Source organism: Sapajus apella, unplaced genomic scaffold, assembly GCF_009761245.1.
Source record: "Sapajus apella isolate SASKATOON/1434 unplaced genomic scaffold, GSC_monkey_1.0 scaffold96, whole genome shotgun sequence".
Lineage (NCBI taxonomy): Eukaryota > Metazoa > Chordata > Mammalia > Primates > Cebidae > Sapajus > Sapajus apella.
The window spans coordinates 377,246-400,277 of NW_022437036.1; the positions used below are offsets into that span (position 1 = coordinate 377,246).

Genomic DNA, 23,032 nt, shown 5'->3' on the forward strand with positions numbered 1-23,032 from the left:
CCCAGGGCTCAGGGCCCAAGATGCTGGGTCTGGCCCTACAGGTTGGCCATATGCCACCCTCCCCTCACAACTGGCTCCACTGGTCGTCCCTGCATTGAGGACCTGCTCTTTGTCTCTTGGACTGTCCCCTGCCTGCCTCTCCCAAGGGTGTGGACTCATTAGGGCAGGTCGCACATGTTGGTTTATTCACCAGTCTTGTCATGGTCCTGAACGATAGATCACACAAGCAAAGGTGGACTTTCCCCTAAGGAATGCTTTATTGACAAATTACCCATTATTACAACGTTAAGGAAGAGATCCATCAGTTACACCTGTGCAGCCTGCCTTTGCACCACATCCCACAGGCCAATTTTACACCCGGAAAAAGGGCACCGAGTGCTGGGCTTCCCCAGCCCGTGTCTTTATCGTGTGTGGAGTGCCGTCCCCAAGAGTGTCTGAACTGTCTGGGGACATGGCTGTCAGAGGACACAGGCTCTACAAGCAGAGCACCTTGAGCTGAACAGCCCTTCCCCCTCAGGAGTGGCAGAGCCGTGTACACGGCAGGCAAGCCCTCAGCGTCCTAGAGCCACCAAGGCACAGAGCTGCCCCTGCAGACCACACCACCTGACACGCGGGGCCCCGGTGTAAGACAGGCTGTCGGGGTCTGACCGTATAAAAATAAGAGATCTTTGTGGCTCATGAGAAAAGGCAACAGCAATCCTGGCTGATGCCCACGCCCCACCCTCCACCTGACCTGTGGGGTTTTTTCATCCCAGTGCATCAAAACAGGCGGGCTGGAGTCACTGATGACTGCCAGACAGCCGGGCCAAGCCCATGCAGAAGCAGCACTGTGAAGGGGCACAGCTCCTTGAAAGGTGCTAAAGACAAGCTTCTCCTTCTCTTGGCCCCTCCCATCCCCAGAGCTCTTTGGGGCAGAGCGGGGCAGCCAGTGGGAGCGGCCAAGGTTGAGAAGACAGGCAGGTTTTGTACACTGGGATGGAGTGAGCATGAAATAAAACACCCAACTGAACAGGCTGCCACGCAGGCTGGTTTAACACTCCCCGCTGTGCTCACAGCCATTAAGGAACCCTCACCTATATACATACGAAAATTACAAAGAAATAAAGCATAAGGCAATGTAAGGCTTGCATTTCAGCTTGAGTCCGAAGAAATAATATTGTCTATGAGGCTAAAGCTGCTTTGCCTAATTTTAATTTTTGAAAAGTCCACTGCATTTAAAAAACAATGAATTTGCTTCCGTTAAAGCTAGATTAATGGAACAATTAGGCAGCTGCTGCTGATCAGTTTCCTTTCTGGGGGGGTCTCAGAAAACAGTTTTCTGGTTCAGCATTTTGAGATTAAAAAATTGCGAACAGGTAGGACTTGCCGGGTGATTGCATTCCTTCTGAGAGTCAGGGAAGGAGGAGGAGGAAGAGGTCAGAAAATGCCACTTATTTGATGCTTAGGACTCTTCAATCCTTGGACATTCTGATGGGCTAGCAAGATTCCCAAAGGGAGCATGGGCTTTGGCTCACTCCTCTGAAAGCCTCCTCCCCGTCCACTTCCTGCACCCTGAGGAAGGACACAGCACAGTGATCTGCTTCATCTACAAACTTTAGTGTAAAACGTCTGTGTACAAGACTGTGTTCACTAATTCATGCGAACGCAGCAGCCGCATCTCTGTGTGGATGGGCGGGACTGTCCTCCAAGCCAGCTCTGCTCATCCGCCTGGCTGGCTGCTCCGCTGCGCAGAGCTGCGGCTGCGATGCTGAGGGTGTGTTGCGTGTGCTCTGCGGTGGGCGAAGCAACCTCAGGCTTAGAAAGGTGCGGGGTCCGACAGGGGCTTGTCACCGCTCCCCGCTGAGGAAGGGAGGCTGTCACTGTCATTCTCTCTGTCACCCACAACCTTAGACTACAGGAGAGAAAAGATCAAGAAAGAAAAACCTGAGACAGAGTACACACCGGAGGCAGATCCCAGGCCCATGCTCAATGCTCTATAAAAGCTTCTGTCTCATGAACACTGCTCAGCAGTGACAGGGAGCAAATCCCAGGCGGGCACCAGCCCAGACATGCCTCGAGAACACTAAGCTGAAAGAAGACAGTGAATGCCAAGATGCCACACGGTGCCATTCCATGTGTGTGACATTCTTGAAATGACATTATACAAATGGAGAGTGGACTGGCGGTTGCCGGGGGTAGGGCAGGAGATAGCAGGACATGCAGTGGGGAGGCCTTCTACATCCTGAGGGCAAGACTGCACTACGTGCTTACCAAGATGTTATCGCAGGAGAGGCCTGTGTGAGGGGCACAGGCCCCCTGTGTGTTACTTCCTACAACTGCATGTGAATCCACAATGACTAAACGGTGACAAGCTATTGTGAGTGACAGGCCACACCCGTTAAGAACATCGGCCGGACAGTCCTGGTTCAATTACCTTTATGGTCCCAACTCGGTCCTCAAACGACTTGAAGGTTGCGGAGTTCCTTTAAAGAGAGAGGGAAGACTGCTGCTGTCAAGAGCAAATGGTGGTGCTGCCCTCCTGACTCTGAAGGGCCTCGGGCGAGGGCCAGCCTGCAAAGGGTCCCTAAGATCTCACTGCAAAAATGTGACACACCCAGGACATTCCAGAGACTCCCCAGGTCAGAAGTGAGGTGGCCCAGGCCCAACAACCACAGGGACAGGCCCAGACATCAAACAAGGCCACTGAAAACCCCATGACTGTGCAGCTGGGGATATCGGCCCCTCTGTGCTATACCCTAAAGGTACACCTTTGGCTCTTGTACTGGGGTTATGAAGTCAGGGGTTCTTCACGCACATCTCTAGAGAACTGAAGGGAAAACCAAGGACGCTTCTGGGACAGCAGAGTGATTGATGAGACAGAGGAGGAGAAAGCAGGGCAGGCCAGCTCCATCCCACTCCGTCCCTCCCACACAACCAGATACCCGCCCCAGGCCCAGGGCCTCCAGAGGCCAGCGCGTCTGCAACACCCAGCCAGAGTCCCTACAAGGAGAACAGGGCTCTCTTGAGAATCACAGACCACAGCTCTGGGTGTTTCCATGAAGGCTGAGCCCTGTGACGTGTCCTGAGAGCAAGTGCCATGATCCGTGTGCAAGCCTCTTGAACCGCGCCCTAGCCAGGGCCAGGACTTGGAAAGGACATGGCCCAGTTTGACACAAGGATCTCCTCTGGAGGCTGCAGGGTAAGAGCCTGACCCCTACCAGGATTCCTCGCCAGCCTGGAAGGGGGTCTTTCCCAGTCCTCAGCCCTCCGGAGGTTGCCAAGGGAATGGCATCCTTAATTAATCCAGGGATATGGGAAGGGTCAGGATTGACCAGTGGGAGCTGCCCCAACCCCCACCAGAGCCACCCGGCTTTGGAGCCGCAGCGAGCAGCATACGTTACCTCATGGCCGGCATACTTATTGAGTGGCGGATGGAGTAGCTGCTGCTTGGAAGCATGGCAGAAGCAGAGAAGGAAGCAAGAGTTAACACCGAGGTCCACACACAACCCAACTTGGCGGGCATGGCCAGCGCTGGGACTCCCCACTCCCAGCAGTTAGCGAGAGCTGCCTGCCCCTCCACATAACGCCCCCAAGGAAAACTCCACCCCAGGGTCCTCCCTCGGCCTCATGGGGGCACCCCAAATTGCCCAGCGCACAGCACGGGGGGCGGAGAGCAGTGCCGTAGGGAAGCTCGAAGGGGACCAGGCCTGGGCTTTTGAAAAGTATTTGGTACAAATAGCCTTCAGATGTCCTTACTTGACTTCAGCAAGTTAAAGGGCCTTTTGGCAAAAAAGAAACCACCAGGTCATGTAAAAACATGAAATCACAGGTTGTTCTGGGCCTGGCCAGAAGGGCGCGTGCGGCAGCGCCGGGGTTGGCCTGGAGACGCCCCGGTCGGGCCCTGTGGGAGGAGCACCTACCCTCTCAGGTCATAAACATGACAAAACTCGATCTGAAGGAAAACCAGGAAACAGGACTCATGTTTAGCAGGAAGGGCGGTGAGAGGGTCGGCACGGCTCTCCCAAATGAAAATGCTCTTTTTAGGCCGGGCGCGGTGGCTCAAGCCTGTAATCCCAGCACTTTGGGAGGCCGAGGTGGGTGGATCACGAGGTCAAGAGATCGAGACCATCCTGGTCAACATGGTGAAACCCCGTCTCTACTAAAAATACAAAAACATTAGCTGGGCATGGTGGTGTGTGCCTGTAATCCCAGCGACTCAGGAGGCTGAGGCAGGAGAATTGCCTGAACCCAGGAGGCGGAGGTTGCGGTGAGGCGAGATCGCGCCATTGCACTCCAGCCTGGGCAACAAGAGCGAAGCTCCGTCTCAAAAAAAAAAAAAGAAAAAAAAGAAAATGCCCTTTCTGAGGAGTGGACACCAGGTTAGGTCCGCTCTTCACTGACCCGGGAGCAGGTGGCCTGCAAGCCTCGGTGGGAAGCCACAAGGAGGGGACGTGGAAGTGCCGGGGGCTGGGGGCGTTCCAGGGGGACCTCTGCGTCCATCCCATGCTGCTGCTTTGTTCCCCGAGATGCAGCAACCGCCTGGCTGGCACCGCTGGGAGGGCTGATCCCACTTTTACCCACCATCCAGCAGCACAGCCTCCCACAGGCCCTGCCAGAGCCCACCTTGCCCCGATTCACAGAAAAGTCTTCCACAGGTGTCCAGGCTCGGCCTTACCTAAAGGAGTGTGAGAATGGATGAGCCCTGGAAGGTGGCAGCAGGAGAGAAGAGGAAACGCAGCATAAGCAAGGGAGGCCAGCACCCACTCACAGCTCTGTGGGGAGCCCCAAGCCCCCCGCTCATGCTCAGAAGGCCTGGCAGGGGAAAACCCTCCAGGATGGCTCCTCCAGTCCACACACGGTCAGGGAGAGCAGCCCTGTCTCCAGTCTCCTCAAATCCTGACTCAACAGGAGAACCCGTGAGCTCATGACTAGCAACTGCTCAGCCCTGTGGCTGTGCACAAGAGGCCCCCGTCCATGCCCTGGCCACACCTTACGTCCCAGGACACACCCGTTTGGAGGCTGGAGAGAAGAAGCCACAGCACCTGGAGCACGACGGGCCCCATCCAGCCGCGCAAAGGTGTGAAACGTGCCACGGCACCACAGCTGGGCTTGGCCAGCTCCATAGAACCAGAGCAGCCTGTGTGCCCCAAAGCGCACCAGCTGTGGGAGGATGTGGGACACCCCTCGCGCTGATCACGTCTGTCCTGAGTTCCATCCATGCATGCAGACCCCAGCCTGGAAACCTGTGTGTCCGAGGGCAGCTGCCACCAGGCACTGCAGCCAGGTCCACTCTGACACGGAGGGAACCACTGAAGAATCCACAAATGCTCAACTCACTTGAGGTTCCGAGAGGGCAGGTACCTTGTCTAGGAGACCACGGAGCCGGACGGTGACCGACCCTGGTGTAAACCCCTCTCTGACCTGCATCCAGTGCCCCTTCCCCCAGCCCCATCACAGACGTGGGTGCTGGCAGCTGGCCCAAGAGGCTTCCACCCAAGGGTCAGGAGGGTCTGCTGGGTCTAACCGGCCCTAACGCAGGATGTAGCCCTCCCGGAGCCTAACTTTCACTTTCAGGGAGTAGAGAGCTCTCAATCTCAGTCTCTAAGTCAAGATGTTAATGGGCCCAGACCTCAGAAACCACCTGTGACTGCTTGGAGATGCAGGGGATACACCAGGGGCGGCAGATGTCAGAGTTTACGCCACCACTACAAACACAAACAGAAGAGCAAGCAGGGCAAGGCACAGCAGCACACAGGACATCACCACGGGCACCGTGGACACGGCCAGCCAACTGGAGCGAGCTGGCTCCTCCCAGGTCAGCCTGAGGCCCCGCTCACCCCAGCAGCCCCATGTACCAGGGCACACGTACAAACACGTGACACAGTGTGGCCGGACACACTGACAGAGCTGTGCCAGAGTCACTGTAACAGGAACTCTGCTCACTCCCAGCCACACCCTGAGGCTACACCAGGCCTGAGGAGAGCAACAGCCTTTCTCCCCGTCAGAGGAGAGGGAACAGAGAGCCCAGACTGTGTCCCTGTGCTTCCCGGGAAAAACAGGCCGCACACAGAACTGCGCGGATCAAAACGGCCAGGACTGGCTTGTGCACGGCTGTTCCAGTCAGTGCCAAGGCTCTGCCTGCCCCTTGGATTTCCACCATGACACTCTGAAGAAACTCAAAAGGGAGTGAGGACACTCACGGTGGCGAGACGCCTCCTGATGGCTGGCGTAACTCAGGCATTGCAGACACCTGCTGCTTCCTGAAGATGCTCTGTGCTGAGACCGGCGTTTTAAGCAAGAAACAGCCCTGGGAGGCCGCGCCCAGCTGAAGCTCAGGAGGTGGGTCCAGAGCTCAGCGGATGGGGAGACCTGCATTTGTAGGGTGCCCCACAAGGACCCCCAAGTCACAGCTGCTAGGGAGCGTGGAGCCCTGGACATGTGAGGGTTCACAGAAGAAACACACACGTCGCATACTGATGACTGTGCAGCTTCTCCAGTTTAACACCTCTTGAAATAAAAGTTGCAGGGACGGGAGGGTAGATTACCTCAAAACAACAAAATGAAAAGTGGGCACAGCTACTGGGCACTGCCCTCTACTTGGCAGAGTGGGTCCCTGGGTGTGTGGCCGTCTGTGTCCTGGCCTCTGGCTCAGTGGTCAGGGGAAGGGACGGGTGCGGGACGACCCCCGCCTGGCAACCCCAGGCTGGAAGGCAGGACACACCTAACCTAAGGCAGGCAGACAGGGAGCAGCAAGCCAGCCCAGCAGGAGATACACCTATCTCTGAATCCTGCATGGGCCACAAGAGGGGAAGAGGGGAGGACTCGGGGGGTCAGTGCTGTGACCGCACACTGGCCTTGCAGGAACCCCGCACCCACCTTTGCTATGATTGGGTCAGAGCTACAGGGAGGCACTCCCTGAGATCCAAAAGCCAGAAGACCACTTCTGAGAATGGGAAAGGGGGCAGGGCAGGGTGGGCAGCAGCACCCAGAGGGTGGAACATGCCGGTGACAGGGACAACCCACATCATCCACTCATACAGCCCTGTGAAGGAAGGCCCGACCAAGGCCCAGCCAGGAGGTAGCCCAGCTGAGCATCATACCCAGGCCTCTGGCTCTATCCCCTCATCACCATGCTCTGGTCAAGGAGCCCAGAGCAGGGCAGGCAGGGCAGATGTGCCAGCCACAAAGCGCCGGCCCCTGCTCAGTCCTTGGGCCCAGGACTGCTTGCTGAGGGACCTCTGACGGCCAGGTGGCTGTCACCAGCCTCCAGGACAGAAGGCTCATTCAGGGCCTCCTGGTGTCTGACTGCACTCTCTGAGGCCTGGGCAACACCCTGAGGAAGCGCCACCCGGGCACCTGTCCTGGGTCCCACCCTGCCCCGACCCCCAGGCTGGGGTTGCTGCCTCTCAATGAGGCGTCAAGGAGCACACTCCTCCCTCACCAACCCCGAGCACTACAAGTCACCCAACGGCACCGGCAGCCACCCTCCTTGAAGAACACAGAAATGGCAGAACAGGCCGGGCACGGTGGCTCACGCCTGTAATCCTAGCACTTCGGGAGGCAGAGGTGGGTGGATCACCTGAGGTCAGGAGTTCAAGACCAGACTGGCCATTACAGTGAAACCCCATCTTAAAAATAAATAAATAAAAAGAAATGGCAGAACAGCAGCCAATGGGAACGTCCCAGGCAAGGGTCTGCACACAGACTGGTCGGGGGCCATGACGGCCACAGCCCTGAGCCAGTTCGCCTGCACCCTGATCTCCAGGCAGGCTTCCTGGAGCGCCTCCAATGCCTCACCCCGCACTGGCCCTGGCCAGGTCTCGGGGCAGCAGGGTCAGAGTCAGGTCTCACCTCATGTCTCCAAGCTTCCTGCTGATGGCAGAGCCCACTGTGGACAGGGCAGCTGAAGTCTTCTGTCCTGCCTGTGAAAGAGTTTCCTGAGTCTTCTTGTAGCTGGAAGAATACACACCAGTTAAACCAACCAGACACCATGGGTGGGCCACCACCCACAGCCAAGCAAAGCACTGGGAGCGAGCCCGAGGGAAACCAAGGAAAGGAGCTGGAGCTGGGGGGGGGGGGATGCACGCCAGGTGGCTGCGGAGGGGTGCAGGCCCAGAGCCCCTCGGCCCCCAGAGGCCCCTGCAGCGAGGAGCAGCCCGTGCTGTGCTGGCCCAGGAGCTCTCAGCAACACTGTGAATCTCCACAGCCCTGCAATAACGCTGCCTTCTCACCTCACAGTCCAACTCCACCCCTCACCTGACACCTACTGAGCCTGCTCTCCTGACTTCTCACAGCCCCTCTGATGACAGAGAAGACACCCCATCTGCCTGCTAGACAGCGATGGGCCCCCTGAGGTGCAGGCGTGTAGGCAGCGCCAGAGCAGAAAGGCCTCTCAGATCCTTAACCCTAACACATTCGTACAGGTCCCCTTTCCTCTTCCCACGAGGCCATGCTGAGGGGAGAAAAAGCAGCTCAACCAGGCCTGTGGGAGACGAGCTTCACAGCGTGGCCACGCGGCCCACCAGGGGCCCTGTGTGCTCCACGGGGACATGGGACAGTTCTGTTCCCAGGCCTCTTCTCACAGTGCCCCTAGTGAAGGCTGTGCTTCCATCCCCTCCAGCTCCCCAAGTGTCCACCCACATGCTGCATCCCACCAAACGAAATTTCCAGGGCCTCGGCATCCACAGGAGAAGCCAAGGGCAGCAGACAGGATGCTGCGGCTGCAGGGACACGCGGGCCACCGTAACAAGTCAGCACCTGACATCTCTGGCCCACATCCAGCTGCCACCATAAGCACAGAACATGGCAGCCTCCAGTAACAAAGCCCACAACCAAAATGTGAACCCACAGCCACTCACCATAGCTCCCCCCTGAATGAAGTCAGGGAGCTAAAGGCTGAATAGAGACGGGCTCCCAGGGCCATCCCGGTGTTGCCAGTGCCAACCTGGAGAGCTAGCATGCCCAGGTCCTGACTGGGTGGCATCTGGAATGGGTGCCAGAGAAGGCACAAGCTTCTCCCACTCCCGCTGATGACACCAGCTCCCAGCAGGCACCACGACGAGCCTTCTGGGGCCCTCACTCACAAGCCCTCTGAAGCACTCCCTGCAGGAGACCCCGTGGGAGCCGAGTGCTGCTACTCTCCAGCCCCCAGCAGCTGACACAACTGTGGGACACAGCAAGTGAGCGCTGACAGCACATCCCAGCACTGGGCTCTCGTGCCCACTCGGTGCCTGCTCAGGCCCCCGGCCCAAGGCCTACCCAGATGATGCAGTTTTTTTTTTTTTTTTTTTTTTTTTGAGATGCAGTCTCACTCTGTCGCCCAGGCTGGAGTGCAGTGGTGCGATCTTGGCTCACTGCAACCTCTGCCTCTGGGTTCAAGAGATTCTCCTGCCTCAGCCTCCCAAGTAGCTGGGATTACAGGCACCCACCACCACGCCCGGCTAATTTTGTATTTTTAGTACAGACAGGGTTTCACCATGTTGGCCAGGCTGGTCTCGAACTCCTGACCTAAGGTGATATGCCCGTCTCGGCCTCCCAAAGTGCTGGGATGACAGGTGTGAGGCACCACGCCCGGCCCAGAGGATGCACTTTCCCATCCAGACTGTGCGGATGGAACCATGGCTGTTTTTGTTTTTTTGTTGTTGTTTTTAAATAAAACACCAGGTATAAATAACTAATGACCTGCTACATTTAGTTTCAAAAATACAAATTCTGAAAACCTCTTCAACCTTGATTTTCCCTGAAATAACAAATGCACAAAAGCATGAACGTTCTGTGGTTTGCTGAAGCAAAGTCACCTGCAGCAGAGGATTCTAAGGTCCTCACAGCACCTGCATTTGTGCTGAAAGAGTGGGGATGAAATGAAGTCAGAGAGAAAACCACCACCTGTGCCTGGCACTGCCTTCAGAATGAGACAGGGGTCTTGAGCGTTACCTGTGGGTGGGTAAGAACCACCCGCCCGAGGAGGAGGAGGGTCCTGAGGGTCACGCTGACACGAGGGGCCACTGTGGTCCCTGCTGTGCCATGCCATAAACCACACTCAAGCCCTGGTGGCTCCACAGCCCACGCATTGTTTGGGTGTGAGAACAAGGGGTCACAAGGGAACCTCCTCTGGAAATATGAACCTCCTAACTAAACTTCAGACGGCCCTGGAAGCACTGGGCATCCCCTGCACGGCCTGAAGCCCCCAGCAGCGCCTCCCGGGCCTTCTCTTCCTACAACACGGCTACGGCTCTGACCTCTCCTTTTCCCTTCTGAGTCCCATCCTGGGCCTCTGAAGTGGTGGCGGCAGCAACTGAGGTGCTCCTTCCAAGGCTCGCAGGGCTGCAAGTCTGTTCTGAGAGCCTCCAACACACAGGCACACACACTCCTCAAACAAACCAGAAGGCAGGGCTGTTATTACTCCATGACAGAAGAGGAAGCTGGGCCCAGGAGGAAGGGGCAGGGCTCAGCATCTGCACCCAGTAACCGCCTTCAGCTGCACTTGAGAGCGCCCAGCCGGGCAACGCCAGCCAACACCCATTTGGGAGTTCCTAAGATCTTCTAGGAAGAGAGCCCTGGACAGAGCAGTTTCGTCCCACGGCCAGTGGGCTGTCCCCTGGCCAGCACAGGGCATCTGGTGAACATCCTGGTGCTCCCATTCTCCTGAGTCTTCCTCTGGTGGCTGCCCCCACTCCCACGCAGGGTGGACAGGAGATCCAGGCCTAGCCAGAGCATACCACCTCCCAGGCCACAGCCATTGGTCCAGGGAGACCCACACGGGGCCACACTGCTAGGCTGCAGCGCTGGAGCAGGGGCTTTCTGCCAGGTGAGTGCTGCTCCCTCCCTGGGGCTTCTCTGCTGGGTGAGTGCTCCCCACCCCCCGTTTGGTTGATGCTACTTTGAGTCACGCTTTCTGTCACCTACAACCAAAACAACTCTTAGTTAGCTCTGCCTGTAAATAGAATCCAACAAGGCATTCATTTCACCACTCACAGAAGAGGGCTGCTCCCGCAGTCAGACATGACCCTCTGAGGAGAACGTGGCCGCATCACAGCCTCACAGGGCCAAGCACCAGCACTCCACCCACCCACTCCACTCCACTCCTTCCCATCCTCCAGGCTGCCCCTGGCTGAAACCGTCTACAAACAAGTGGGTCAGGATGCAGGGAGCTTTGATTGCATTCCTCTGCAAGAGGTCTGGGCAGTGGAGGCAGCCCGCAGCCCATCTCCTGAAACCTGACTAGGAGAGGCACCAGCCAGGAGAAGCACACGCCTCGGCCACATCCTCAGGCCCCACCTGCCGAGCCGCGTCCCTTCCGCCTGGGCCATCCTGGTACAGACCATCGCCCTCAGCCTGGGCAGTCCTGGTAGAGACCATCGCCCTCTGCCTGGGCGGTCCCGGTAGAGACCATCGCCCTCCGCCTGGGATGTCCAGGTAGAGACCATCGCCCTCCACCTGGGATGCCCAGGTAGAGACCACTGCCTTGCCATGCCCTGCCCCGCCCCATCCACCCCGTCCACCCCCGCTCCCCCAGGGCTGTCGGGACAGAAACGCTTCCACTCTGGAGCTGCCAGTTTGACAGGTGTCCCCCCAGAACTGGGGGTGAAACCTTAAGGAAATGGCCTCTGCCAGGTGACGCACCGGCCATATGCATCCATGCTGAGCCACAGGTTTCTCCAGAGAGGTCAGGATTCTGAGTGGTGTAAGCAAGCCCTCTGAAACACTGTTTGGAATACAATCCTGGCAGCTTTTTTTTGTTGGTTGGTTTTACAGAACAGCACTGAAGTCTCCTAAGACTACCTGCAGACTGACTCTGCACTGTGCATCTGCCTTATGCCCAGACTGCAAGGATGGCCATCTCTGTCCCAACCTAAGAAACACCTGCAGCCCAGCAAAGTCACTGTTCAATGCAGCCCTAAAGACATAGCCTGCCAGTCCTCCTAGAATACCTAGGTCAACAGCTGGCTGCTGTAGCCATGCCCATAAACTGCCAGGTCCTGACACCGCCCCCCACTGTGACACCAGACACAAAGGCTCCACATACACACAGTGCCATCCTGGCCCCCCAGGACCTTCAAGACAAGCTTGCCAGCAACTGCTTCCTTTCAAACATAGGAGGACTTTCTGCCCGTCTTCCGTGGCAACCATGACAGTGCTTCCTTCTAAATAACTGATAGAAAACTCCCACAGAGACTGTTTAAAAATATTTCTCTACTTAGTTTAAAGAAGTTATAATCATATCAGAGCACAAATCGATGAAGTGCAATTATCTAGTTGAAGGATTTCCAAACATTAGGAGTCACTCTGAACTACACCCGACACACACATATACGACTATCCACACTGAATCCACACTGGCTGATGCTCTGACAGTGTGGCGCCTCCCAGACCACCAGGACTTTGAATTCCACCAGCACATCCCACACCACACCCTCCACTCAAGAACTACCTCTAAAGGATGAAAGGAATTCTGAGACCCACCAGCTGGAGCTAAGCAGGGAAAATGGTTAGGGTTAGAACAAACAAAAATTTGACACCAACACAATCAGGCCAAGTGCTGCTGTCCGGTTTGTGCACTGCGGGAAGCCAAGCAGCTCTATTAGTGAGAGATGAAGCCAGGACCAGTGCAGGCCTCTTATCTAAGGGATGTGTTAGGCAGAGGGGAGTTTTAAGTGTGGTCAGGTGGCTGAGACAGTTTCCTTCAGCTACTACTCCCTGTCACACAAAAGTTTAAAGGATAGTTTAGCTGAGAGAGGAAAAGTAACATTAAGAAAATACAGCCAGCAAACACCAAAACAAGCTTTGTGTGAAGCGTGCACAGCCCCCTTCCCCGACTGAGGCGGAGAGGAGGAAGGAGCAGTGTTGAGGGCACAGGCACTCACAGGTCTGACTGGGTCACCTTCTCATTCCACTCTCCAAGTTTCTCAGAAGTTTTCACATAGCTAAAAACAGAAAGTCTCCAGTGAATTATTTAGAAGAACAATTTTAACTCAGGCTTCAAACTGCAGGTGAGGTTCCAAGGAAGACAAAGAAGGACCAGCTGACAGGAACATCAGCTCCACAGACAGCCCGAGAACAGGGTCCACGGCCCCAACACGCCCTGTGCAGGCCCCAGGCCGCCAGGTGAGCTTCGGGGGACTGGAAGGGCACAGCCCATAGCTCCAAAACACCTTGGGATTCAAAACCTATGATGTCCTATGATAAAAACATGGGCTTTTCTTTTTTTTTTCTTTTTTTTTGAGATGGAGTTTTGCTCTTGTTACCCAGGCTGGAGTGCAATGGCACGATCTCGGCTCACCGCAACCTCCGTCTCCTGGGTTCAGGCAATTCTCCTGCCTCAGCCTCCCCAGCAGCTGGGATTACAGGCACGTGCCACCATGTCCAGCTAATTTTTTGTATTTTTAGTAGAGACGGGGTTTCACCATGTTGACCAGGATGGTCTCCATCTCTTGACCTCGTGATCCACCTGCCTTGGCCTCCCAAAGTGCTGGGATTACAGGCGTGAGCCACCGCGCCCGGCCCCCAAACATGGGCTTTTCATACGTGAGATTTATGAAGCGTGACTTGATCTTTCTGTGGGAACATGGCTTCCGGGAAACATTCCATGCCCGCCCCCACCTTGAAGATTATGTTTCAGAAAAGCCACGTGGAAAGGGCCAAGTGAGAAAGCAGCATGCCCCAAATTCAGAGAGCTGGGCCACATCTGGGACAGAGATCCCAGGGTTATAGGACCACGCAGTCATAAAAGGTCAGAGGTCCTAGGGTTGTGGGACAATATGATCATATCTATATATTTTTTTTAATTTTATTTATTTTTGAGACAGAGTCTTGCTCTGTCACCAGGCTGGAGTGCAGTGGCACAATCTCAGCTCACTGCAACCTCTGCCTCCTGGGTTCAAGTGATTCTTCCGCCTCAGCCTCCCGAGTAGCTGGGACCACAGGCACGTGCCACCGTGCCTGGCTATTTTTTTGTATTTTTAGTACGAGACAGGGTTTCACCATGTTGGCCAGGATGGTCTCGATCTCTTGACCTCGTGATCCACCCGCCTCAGCCTCCCAAAGTGCTGGGATTACAGGCTTGAGCCACCGCGCCCGGCCTTGTATTTTTTTTTTTAAGACAGAGCCTTGCTCTGTTCCCCAGGCTGGAGTGCAATGGCACAATCTTGGTTTATTGCAACCTCCACCTCCCGGGTTCAAGAGATTTTCCTGCCTCAGCTTCCCCAGCAGCTGTGATCACAGGTGCACACCACCATGCCCAGCCAAATTTTTGTATTTTTAGTAGAGAGGAGGTTTCACCATGTTGGCAAGGCTGGTCTTGAACCCCTAACCTCAAGTGATCCACCCACCTCAGCCTCCCAAAGTGCTGGAATTACAGGCATGAGCCATTGAGCCCAGCCCATATGGTCAAATCTGGGTCACGGGCTGTGACCATGCCACACCCACAGTAAGGACCACAGAAAAACCATTCTTGCCAAAGACCTGATCAGTGCTCTCTCAAGTCTGGACCCTGAAACACATTCTTCCTATCAATTTCCACCTGGACAACTTGCCAGTGTGTCCATCTGCCTTTTTAAAACACATAAGCTGGGTGTGGTGGCACACACCTGTAATCCCAAGCATTTTGGGAGGCGGAGATAGGAGGATTGCTTAAGCCCAGGAATTTCAGACCAGCCTAAACAACAGAGCAGGACGCTGTCTTTACAAAATGTGAAAATATTAGCCCGGCATGGTGGTGCACGCCTATAGTCCCAGCTACTAGAGAGTTGAGATGGAAGGACTGCTTGACTCCAAGAGGTTGAGGTTGCAGTGAGTCATGATTACACCACTGCACTCCAGCCTGGGTGACAGAGTGAGACCATCACAAAACAGAAAAAAAAAAGGCCAGGTGTGGTGGCTCACGCCTGTAATCCCAGGACTTTGGGAGGCCAAGGTAGGCAGATCACCTGAGTCAGGAGTTCAAGACCAGCCTGGACAACATGGCAAAACGTCTCTACTAAAAATATAAAATTAGCCAGGCATGGTGGTGGGCACCTGTAATCCCAGCTACTCTGGAGGCTGAGGCAGGAGAATTGCTTGAAACTGGGAGGTGGAAGTTGTAGTGAGCCAAGATCACGCCACTGCACTTTACCATGGGCAACAGAGAGACTCTGTCTCAAAAAAATAAATACACAAAAATTTAAAAATAAATAAAACACATGTAGACTCCAAGCTCTTTGAACAAAAAAGGCAGAGTCCCTGGGTCAAGAGCTCAGAGCCTCCCACTGGCTCCTTCCAAACAGGCTACTCAACTCCATGGCTGGACCTCATCCCTAAGCATGAAGACACTCCCCCCACCACCAGCCAGAAACACATCTGTGCTCCACGTTCTCCCCAGCCCCCCGGCGTGCAGCTGGGGCAGGTACCTACGCGTTAGAGACCTGCATATCATGCCAGCTCCTGGACAGGTTCTGTTTCAAGCCCCCCAGGGTGGAGAGGCCCAGCCTCCTCTTGAGCTCTCCGCAGTGCCTCTCCTTGGCTGCCAGGACCTGGCGTAGAGTGACAATTTCCTCTTCCACCTGCAAAGCACACAGTTGACATGATGCGCCATCACTACTGCAGGAAGTGACTAACATCCTCATACACAGTGCCAGAAGAGTTACACAAGAACTTTCCGCTTACCAAAGCATTAACTCATCCTAGGAATAGTGTCTACAGCAGATTTTCTTTTTGTGAGACAGTTTTGCTCCTGTTGCCCAGGCTGGAGTGGAATGGTGCGATCTCGGCTCACCACAACCTCCGCCTCCCAGATTCTAGCGATTCTCCTGCCTCAGCCTCCCGAGTAGCTGGGATTACAGGTGCCTACCACCACGCCTGGCTAATTTAATATTTTTAGTAGAGACAGCGTTTCGCCATGTTGGTTAGGCTGGTCTTGAAGTCCCAAACTCAGGTGATCCACTAGCCTTGGCCTCCCAAAGTGCTGGGATTACAGGCAAGAGCCACCGCACCCAGCCAGCAGACATCTGTTTTAATCTGGTACCAGGAACTTGACTCCGGAAAACTGTCCCATGCCCCTGAGCTAAATGGTTCTGGTAGCGCTACCAATCACTGTGTCCATTTGCAGTCATGAGGAATGACCCAAGATGACCATGCCAGGCTTGTCCAAGCTCTTTCCCGGGACTGGGCACGTTTTTAAAAAGGTGAAAAACCTGGCCGGGCTCAATGGCTTGTGCCTGTAATCCCCAGCACTTTGGGAGGCCGAGGTGGGTGGATCACAAGGTCAGGAGTTTGAGACCAGCCTGACCAATATGATGAAACCCCATTTCTACTAAAAATACAAAAATTAGCCAGGTGTGCTGGCATTCGCCTGTAATCCCAGCTACTCGGGAGGCAGGAGAATCGCTTGAACCTGGGAGGTGGAGGTTGCAGTGAGCCAAGATTGCGCCATTGCACTCCAGCCTGGGCAACGAGAGTGAAACTCCATCTCAAAAAAATAAAAAGATGAATTATCCTTCTTCCTTGTAATCCCAGCACTTTGGGAGGCCAAGGCAGGCGGATTACCTATGGTCAGGAGTTCTAGACCAACCTGGCCAACATGGCAAAACCCCATCTCTACTAAAAATATAAAAATTGGGCCGGGCGCGGTGGCTCAAGCCTGTAATCCCAGCACTTTGGGAGGCCGAGGCGGGTGGATCACGAGGTCAAGAGATCGAGACCATCCTGGTCAACATGGTGAAACCCCGTCTCTACTAAAAATACAAACCATTAGCTGGGCATGGTGGTGCGTGCCTGTAATCCCAGCTACTCAGGAGGCTGAGGCAGGAGAATTGCCTGAACCCAGGAGGCGGAGGTTGCGGTGAGCCGAGATCGCGCCATTGCACTCCAGCCTGGGTAACATGAGTGAAACTCCGTCTCAAAAAAAAAAAATTAGCCAGGCGTAGTGGTGTGCACCCATCATCTCAGCTACTCAGAAGACTGAGGCAAGAGAATCACTTGAACTTGGGAGGTGGAGGCTGCAGTGAGCCAAGAGCATGCCACTACACTCCAGCCCGGGCGACAGAGTAAGATTCTGTCCTAAAAAAAAAAAACAAAAAAAAAAACTATCTTTCTTGGCTGGGCACGTGGCTCAAGCCTACAATCCTAGCACTTTGGGAAGCTGAGCCAGGCAGATCTCTTGAGGCTGGGAGTTCAAGACCAACCTGACCAACATGGTAAAATTCTGTCTCTACTAAAAATATAAAAATTAGGCTGGGTGTGATGGTTCATACCTGGCTGAGGAGGGGTGGATCACGAGGTCAGGAGATTGAGACCGCCCTGGCTAACACGGTGAAACCCCATCTGTACTAAAAACAAAAAATTAGCCAGGCATGGTGGCGGGTGCCTGTAGTCCCAGCTACCCAGGAGAGTATGGCAGGAGAATTGCTTGAATTTGGGAAGCGGGGGTTGCAGTGTGCCAAGATTGTACCACTGCACTCCAGCCTGGGCAACAGAGCAAGACTCCATCTCCCAAAAAAAACAAGATTATCAAGTGTTAATTCCAAAAGAGACACTCCCAGCAGATGGCTGCTCAGAGGCAGTTTGTGTGTGAATACTCTCCCTGGAGCACTCGGGAAGGACCAGGCAGAGGTGTGGGGAGGAAGTCATGCCCAGCCTCTACTGCCAGGTGGCTCTGAGTCCAGTGCATGGAGCTGGGCACATACAAAGAGAGCCCCACTATCTGTGGGAAGGCAGAGCCGGGTAGGTGGTCACCCAAGGCAATTCCTCTGGAATATGGCCAGTAACCTGGCCTCTCATTAATCCAAGAGGGCCTTAACGCCAATTCACGCAAGAACAGACAGCCAAGCCACAGCACCTTGGTCAGCTCAGCCCTGAGCTCCTCCTCCTCAGCCTCTGTCAGACCCTCAACAGCAGGAGTCCGGGCAGCCACACCTGTGTCGACAGGGACGTCGGTCATGGAATCAGATAGCAGACCTTTGTTAGGAGAATTCAGGTTGATATCTGCCAGAGACAAAATGAGGCCAGAAAGTGTCAAGTAAGTTACTTACTTCTAAGTAAATACGGGAGAGGTCTCTAGCAGGACAAAACCAAAGGTGGGAGGGAGGGAGACCCCAGAGACTCACACCTCTTCTCTGAAAGGTCTGTGAGAACAGCTTGGGTGTTATTGGGCAGCCATACCTCAGGCCACCTGAGATGAAAATCCAGTACCACCTGTGCTGCTTCAGAGCACGTGAAATGCTGGCCCAAGACAGCCAAACCCTAATTCCACCTTCCCAGTGAGAATACTATCTTCAGAGGCAGGAAACCCTTGCTACAAAGAAAGCAGCTTGATCTAACAGATCTTCCACTTTTTTTTTTTTTTTTTTTTTTTGTGATGGAGTCTCACTCTGTCACCTAGGCGGGAGGGCAATGGCGCCATTGGCTCACGCAACCTCTAAATCCTGGGTTCAAGCAATTCTCTGCCTCAGCCTCCCAAGTAGCTGGGATTACAGGTGCCCACCACTACACCCAGCTAATTTTTCTGTACTTTTAGTACAGACGGGGTTTCATCATCTTGGCCAGGCTGGTCTTGTACTCCTGACCCCGTGATCCACCCTGGCCTCTCAAAGTGCTGGGATTACAGGCGTGAGCCACTGAACCAACCTTAAAAGTAAATTAAAATAAGGCTGGGCATGGTGGCTCACGCCTGTAATCCTAGCACTTTAGAAGGCCAAGGCAGGCAGATCACAAGGTTAGGAGATCAAGACCATCCTGGCTAACATGGTGAAACCCCCTCTCTATTAAAAATGCAAAAAATTAGCTGGGCATGGTGGCACGTGCCTGTAGTCCCAGCTACTCGGGAGGCTGAGGCAGGAGAATCACTTGAACCTGGGAGGTGGAGACTGCAGTGAGCCAAGACTGCACCACTGCACTCCAACCTGGGCAACGATGAGACTCTGTTTCAAAAAAATAAAGTAAGTTAAAATAAAAAGCATAGATTGAAAAGATGTACAAGTGTCCCTAATTACAGACATGTTTGTCAACTCTATAAATCCTAAGGAGTCTACTAACAAGTTGTTCTGATATGAAAAGAAATTATTTAAAAAAAAAAAAAAAAAAAACTATGCCTTTTCAATTAAAATACAAAACAAACAGATTGAATGCACTTAACAAAGATACCCTTTTTAAAAGCTGGCTGCAGTTCATTCCCTTCAAATGTCCCATAGGACTGGAGCTGTGCACTTTCTTGGCACTTGACAAATGCTTAATGAGTGAAGTTTATCCACTGTTTTATCAACTGATTCTGATTTTTTTTTATTTTTTTGGGACGAGTCTTACTCTGTCACCCAGGCTGGAGTGCAGTGCCGTGATCTCCGCTCACTGCAACCTCCACCTCCCAGGTTCAATCAATTCTCCTGCCTCAGCCTCTGAAGCAGCTGGGACTACAGGCTCGAACCACTATGCCTGGCTAATTTTTAAATTTTTAGTAGAGACCAGGTTTCACTGTGTTGGCCAGGCTGGTCTCAAACTCCTCACCTCAAGTGATCCACTGGCCTCAGCCTCCCAAAGCATGGGGATTATAGGTAAGCCACCGCGCCCGGCCAGCCTTTCTCTTCCATTTGAAAAAAGATAAATGAGGCCAGGAGCAGTGGCTCATGCCTGTATTCCCAGGACTGTGGGAGGCCAAACCAGGCAGATCACCTGAGGTCAGCAGTTCAAGACCAGCCTGACCAACATGGAGAAACCCGATCTCCACTAAAAATAAAATATTAGCAGGGCATGGTGGTGCATGCCTGCAATCCCAGCTACTCCAGAGGCTGAGGCAGGAGAATAGCTTGAACCAGGAGATGGAGGTTGCAGTGAGCCAAGGCCATGCCATTGCACTCCTGCGTGGGCAACAAGAGCGAAAATTCTGTCGTCCCCCTGCCAAAAAAGTAGAAAGACCAATTAACCTGGCGTGGTGCACCTGTAGTCCCATAGTCCCAGCTACTCGGGAGGTTGGGGCAGGAAGGTCGCTTGAGGCCAGGAGTTGAAGACTGCAGTGAGCTACCACTGCACTCCAGCCTGGGTGACAGAGGCAGATGCTATCTCTAAATAAATAAATAAATGCCTCGCAGAACAGAGCGGCACCCAGGAATTATAATGCTGAATATGCAACCTAGTGCAGTGGCTCACACCTACAATCCCAGCACTTTGGGAGGCCAAGGTGGATCACAAGGTTAAGAGATCGAGACCATCCTGGCCAAAAGAGTGAAACCCTGTCTCTACTAAAAACACAAAAATTGGCCGGGCGCGGTGGCTCAAGCCTGTAATCCCAGCACTTTGGGAGGCAGAGGCGGGTGGATCACGAGGTCAAGAGATCGAGACCATCCTGGTCAACATGGTGAAACGCTGTCTCTACTAAAAATACAAAAAATTAGCTGGGCATGGTGGCGTGTGCCTGTAATCCCAGCTACTCAGGAGGCTGAGGCAGGAGAATTGCCTGAACCCAGGAGGCGGAGGTTGCGGTGAGCCGAGATCGCGCCATTGCACTCCAGCCTGGGTAAAAAAAGCCAAAATCCGGCTCCAAAAAAAAAAAAAAAAAACACAAAAATTAGCTGGGCATGGTGGCACGTACCTGTGGTCCCAGCTACTTGGGAGGCTGAGGCAGGAGAATCCAGTGAGCCAAGATGGTGCCACTGCACTCCATCCCGACGACAGAGCAAGAATCTCTCTCAAATATATGTGTGTGTGTGTATACACACACACACATATATAATGCTTAATATGCAGCTGCAGATTAAACGGTGGAAAAGCTTCCTGAACTTATCCTGTGTGGTTACCTCAACGTAGAAACTTAGCATCCCTCTCTAGAGCCCAAAATGGAAAACAGACGTGTACCATCTTCTCAAGATTTTAATCTCCTGGGTTCGCTCCATATCCCTCAGTGGCCATCTCGTACTGCTCCGAGGTGACTGTTCTGGAAACAAGTACGGTATCCTGGGGGTGCCCCTGACTCCCTCCACCCCTCTCCATGAGGCAACCCCTAAGTAGGCTGAGCTCCGAGCAGAGTTGCCACCCAAGGGGAGCGCAGGGACCCCGCGGTGGCAGAGCAAGCAAGGACTGGGCGGGGCGGGGCGGGGGGGCGGCATAAGTGAGACCTGCTTGGACCGAGGGAACCCAAATACGGGAGCAACAGCAGCTGCCAGGGAACCAGACCTCGGAGAGGTCCCAGAGAAGACCGGGAGGGCGGCTGGAGAGAGCCTAGCGAGAGGTCTGGGCCGCGGGCGAAAGACGCACACGACCACCATGGTGAGCTTCGAGGTCAGCGGCCCAGGAGCTGAAGGGGGCGAGCAAGGGCTGGGCGGGCAGAGGCTGAGAAGACCCAGAGTCGCACACGCGACCCCGTGAGAGGGGCACACCCGGCGGCCGGGGCCCATCTGCGGCGGAGGCGCCGGGCCCCGCAGGTACCTTGGCCGGCGGAGTCCATGTTCAGGCGGCGTCGGGACCGCTGTCGCGGTCGGTAAAAGAGCCGAGCGGGCGGCGCCGGGACTGGCTCGCCGCGTACACACTAGCCAGCGGAACCGCTTCGGCCCCGCAACGTTACGTAATCAGCGACGCGACGGCTACTTCCGCTCGGGCGCGGGCTCCGCCCTCCTCCCGCCCCACCAGTGATGTCCAATGAGAGCGTTGTTTGGCCCGTCCCGGTTTATCTGACTCAACCCGATAGGTCGAAACTGCGGGCGAAGCCGGAAAGGGAGGAGGGGTTCGGAGGGAATCCATTCCAGGTTGACTGCACCAGCGAGATGCGCAGGTAGAACGGTCAGGGTAGCGGGAGCGCGGCGGGGTGGGAAGTGGGAGGACCGTCCAACATGGCGCTGTGGAAAGCCACCGCAGGGCCCCGGGGACCTTCCGGGGCGGATGCAGCTGCTCACTAGTGTCGGGGCTCGCGCGCCTGGGCGGCTCCGACGCTGACCCCGTGAGATCCTTTCCAGCCCGACCCTTGACTTTGGGGGTCAGCCTTTCCCCGTGAGTCCTGTATTTATTTTCTGTTTTTTAGTTTGTCTTTTTTTTTTTTCCAGACGGCGTTTCACCCTTGTTGCCCAGGCTGGAGTCCAGTGGTGCGATCTCGGCTCACTGCAACCTCCGTCCCCAGGTTCAAGGGATTCTCCTGTCTCAGCCTCCCCACTAGCTGGGATGACAGGTGCGCCCAACACGTCCGGCTGATATTGGTATTTTTAGTAGAGACGAGGTTTCTCCACGTGGGCCAGGCTGGTCTCGAACTCCTGGCCTCAGGTGATCCACCCGCCTCGGACTCCCAAAGTGTTAGGTTTACTGGCGTGAGCCACAGCGCCCGGCTAGTTTGTCCTTTTGATGGGGACTTTTTACGGTATGCGGATTGCGCTGAAAACGACCGCGATTCTGCCCCTCGCCCTGCAGGCGCCGCTGCCCACCGGGCGGCCGAGACCCGACTGGAGGTGACTCGGCTCCTCAAGTCCTCTACTCTGCCAGCCTTGGGCGTGGACCCTGCAGCTCGGGCCAGTGTGCCGTGCACCCCGGGGCTTGTCTCACTTCCTGTTCACCGCGACCCAGGCAACGCTGGGCCCTCCCCACTCCACAGATGAGGAAGCTGAGGTTAAAGTGACTTGCCCCAGGTCACTCGGCAAGTGCTACCAGGATACTCTGGAACAGGATGCCTGATCTCAGAGGAGAGGCATGTAACCACCAGGCAGCTGGCCCCACGAAAAGAACAAGTCCCACAACTTCCCTTTGGCTTCTATTTGCTCCTGGAAGAAAAGCCTTAAATGGTATTCAAGCCCTTGAGGATGTGAGGTTTCAGGACTGCACTCTGGCCTTCCAGCCTTCCAGGGGTGGTTCTGGACCCTCCTCCCACTGCCTCTTCCTTCACCTGGCCACCTCCTCCCACGGGTGTCTTCCTGGTACTCTCGCACAGGCCGGAGTCTCTCACCATAGTGGCCTTATCCTGCTCTGGTGCTCTCAGTAACGTTTTCTTCATTTCCTGCCTTCCTTTCTTTCCAAAGATTTTTGCTCAACCCAACCAGGCCAGCCCAGGGACTAGGGACAAGCACAGCCTGCTTCAGGCAATTCAGGGCAGAGCGCAGAGACGTGACACTACAGA

The 23,032-nt window shown here is 54.8% G+C and overlaps 1 protein-coding gene across 7 annotated transcripts; it reads right to left on the reverse strand.

The window, feature by feature from the left end:
- Window positions 1-233: 233 nt before the first annotated feature.
- TPD52L2 (TPD52 like 2) lies at window positions 234-21,529 on the reverse strand. 7 transcript variants are annotated; one of them, XM_032256971.1, is made up of 9 exons: window positions 21,364-21,519; window positions 17,789-17,934; window positions 15,367-15,515; window positions 12,843-12,902; window positions 7,831-7,932; window positions 4,655-4,681; window positions 3,381-3,422; window positions 2,414-2,462; window positions 234-1,891 (listed from the first exon to the last, which is right to left on the reverse strand). In XM_032256971.1, exons 1-9 carry the CDS (start codon window positions 21,380-21,382, stop codon window positions 1,796-1,798), a joined length of 690 nt encoding a protein of 229 aa, XP_032112862.1. In that variant the 5' UTR covers window positions 21,383-21,519; the 3' UTR covers window positions 234-1,795. The 7 variants fall into 7 exon arrangements, with proteins under 7 accessions (XP_032112862.1, XP_032112861.1, XP_032112865.1 ...); XM_032256970.1 differs by having other exon boundaries at window positions 3,381-3,425; XM_032256974.1 differs by lacking the exon at window positions 12,843-12,902 and having other exon boundaries at window positions 21,364-21,529.
- Window positions 21,530-23,032: the final 1,503 nt, after the last annotated feature.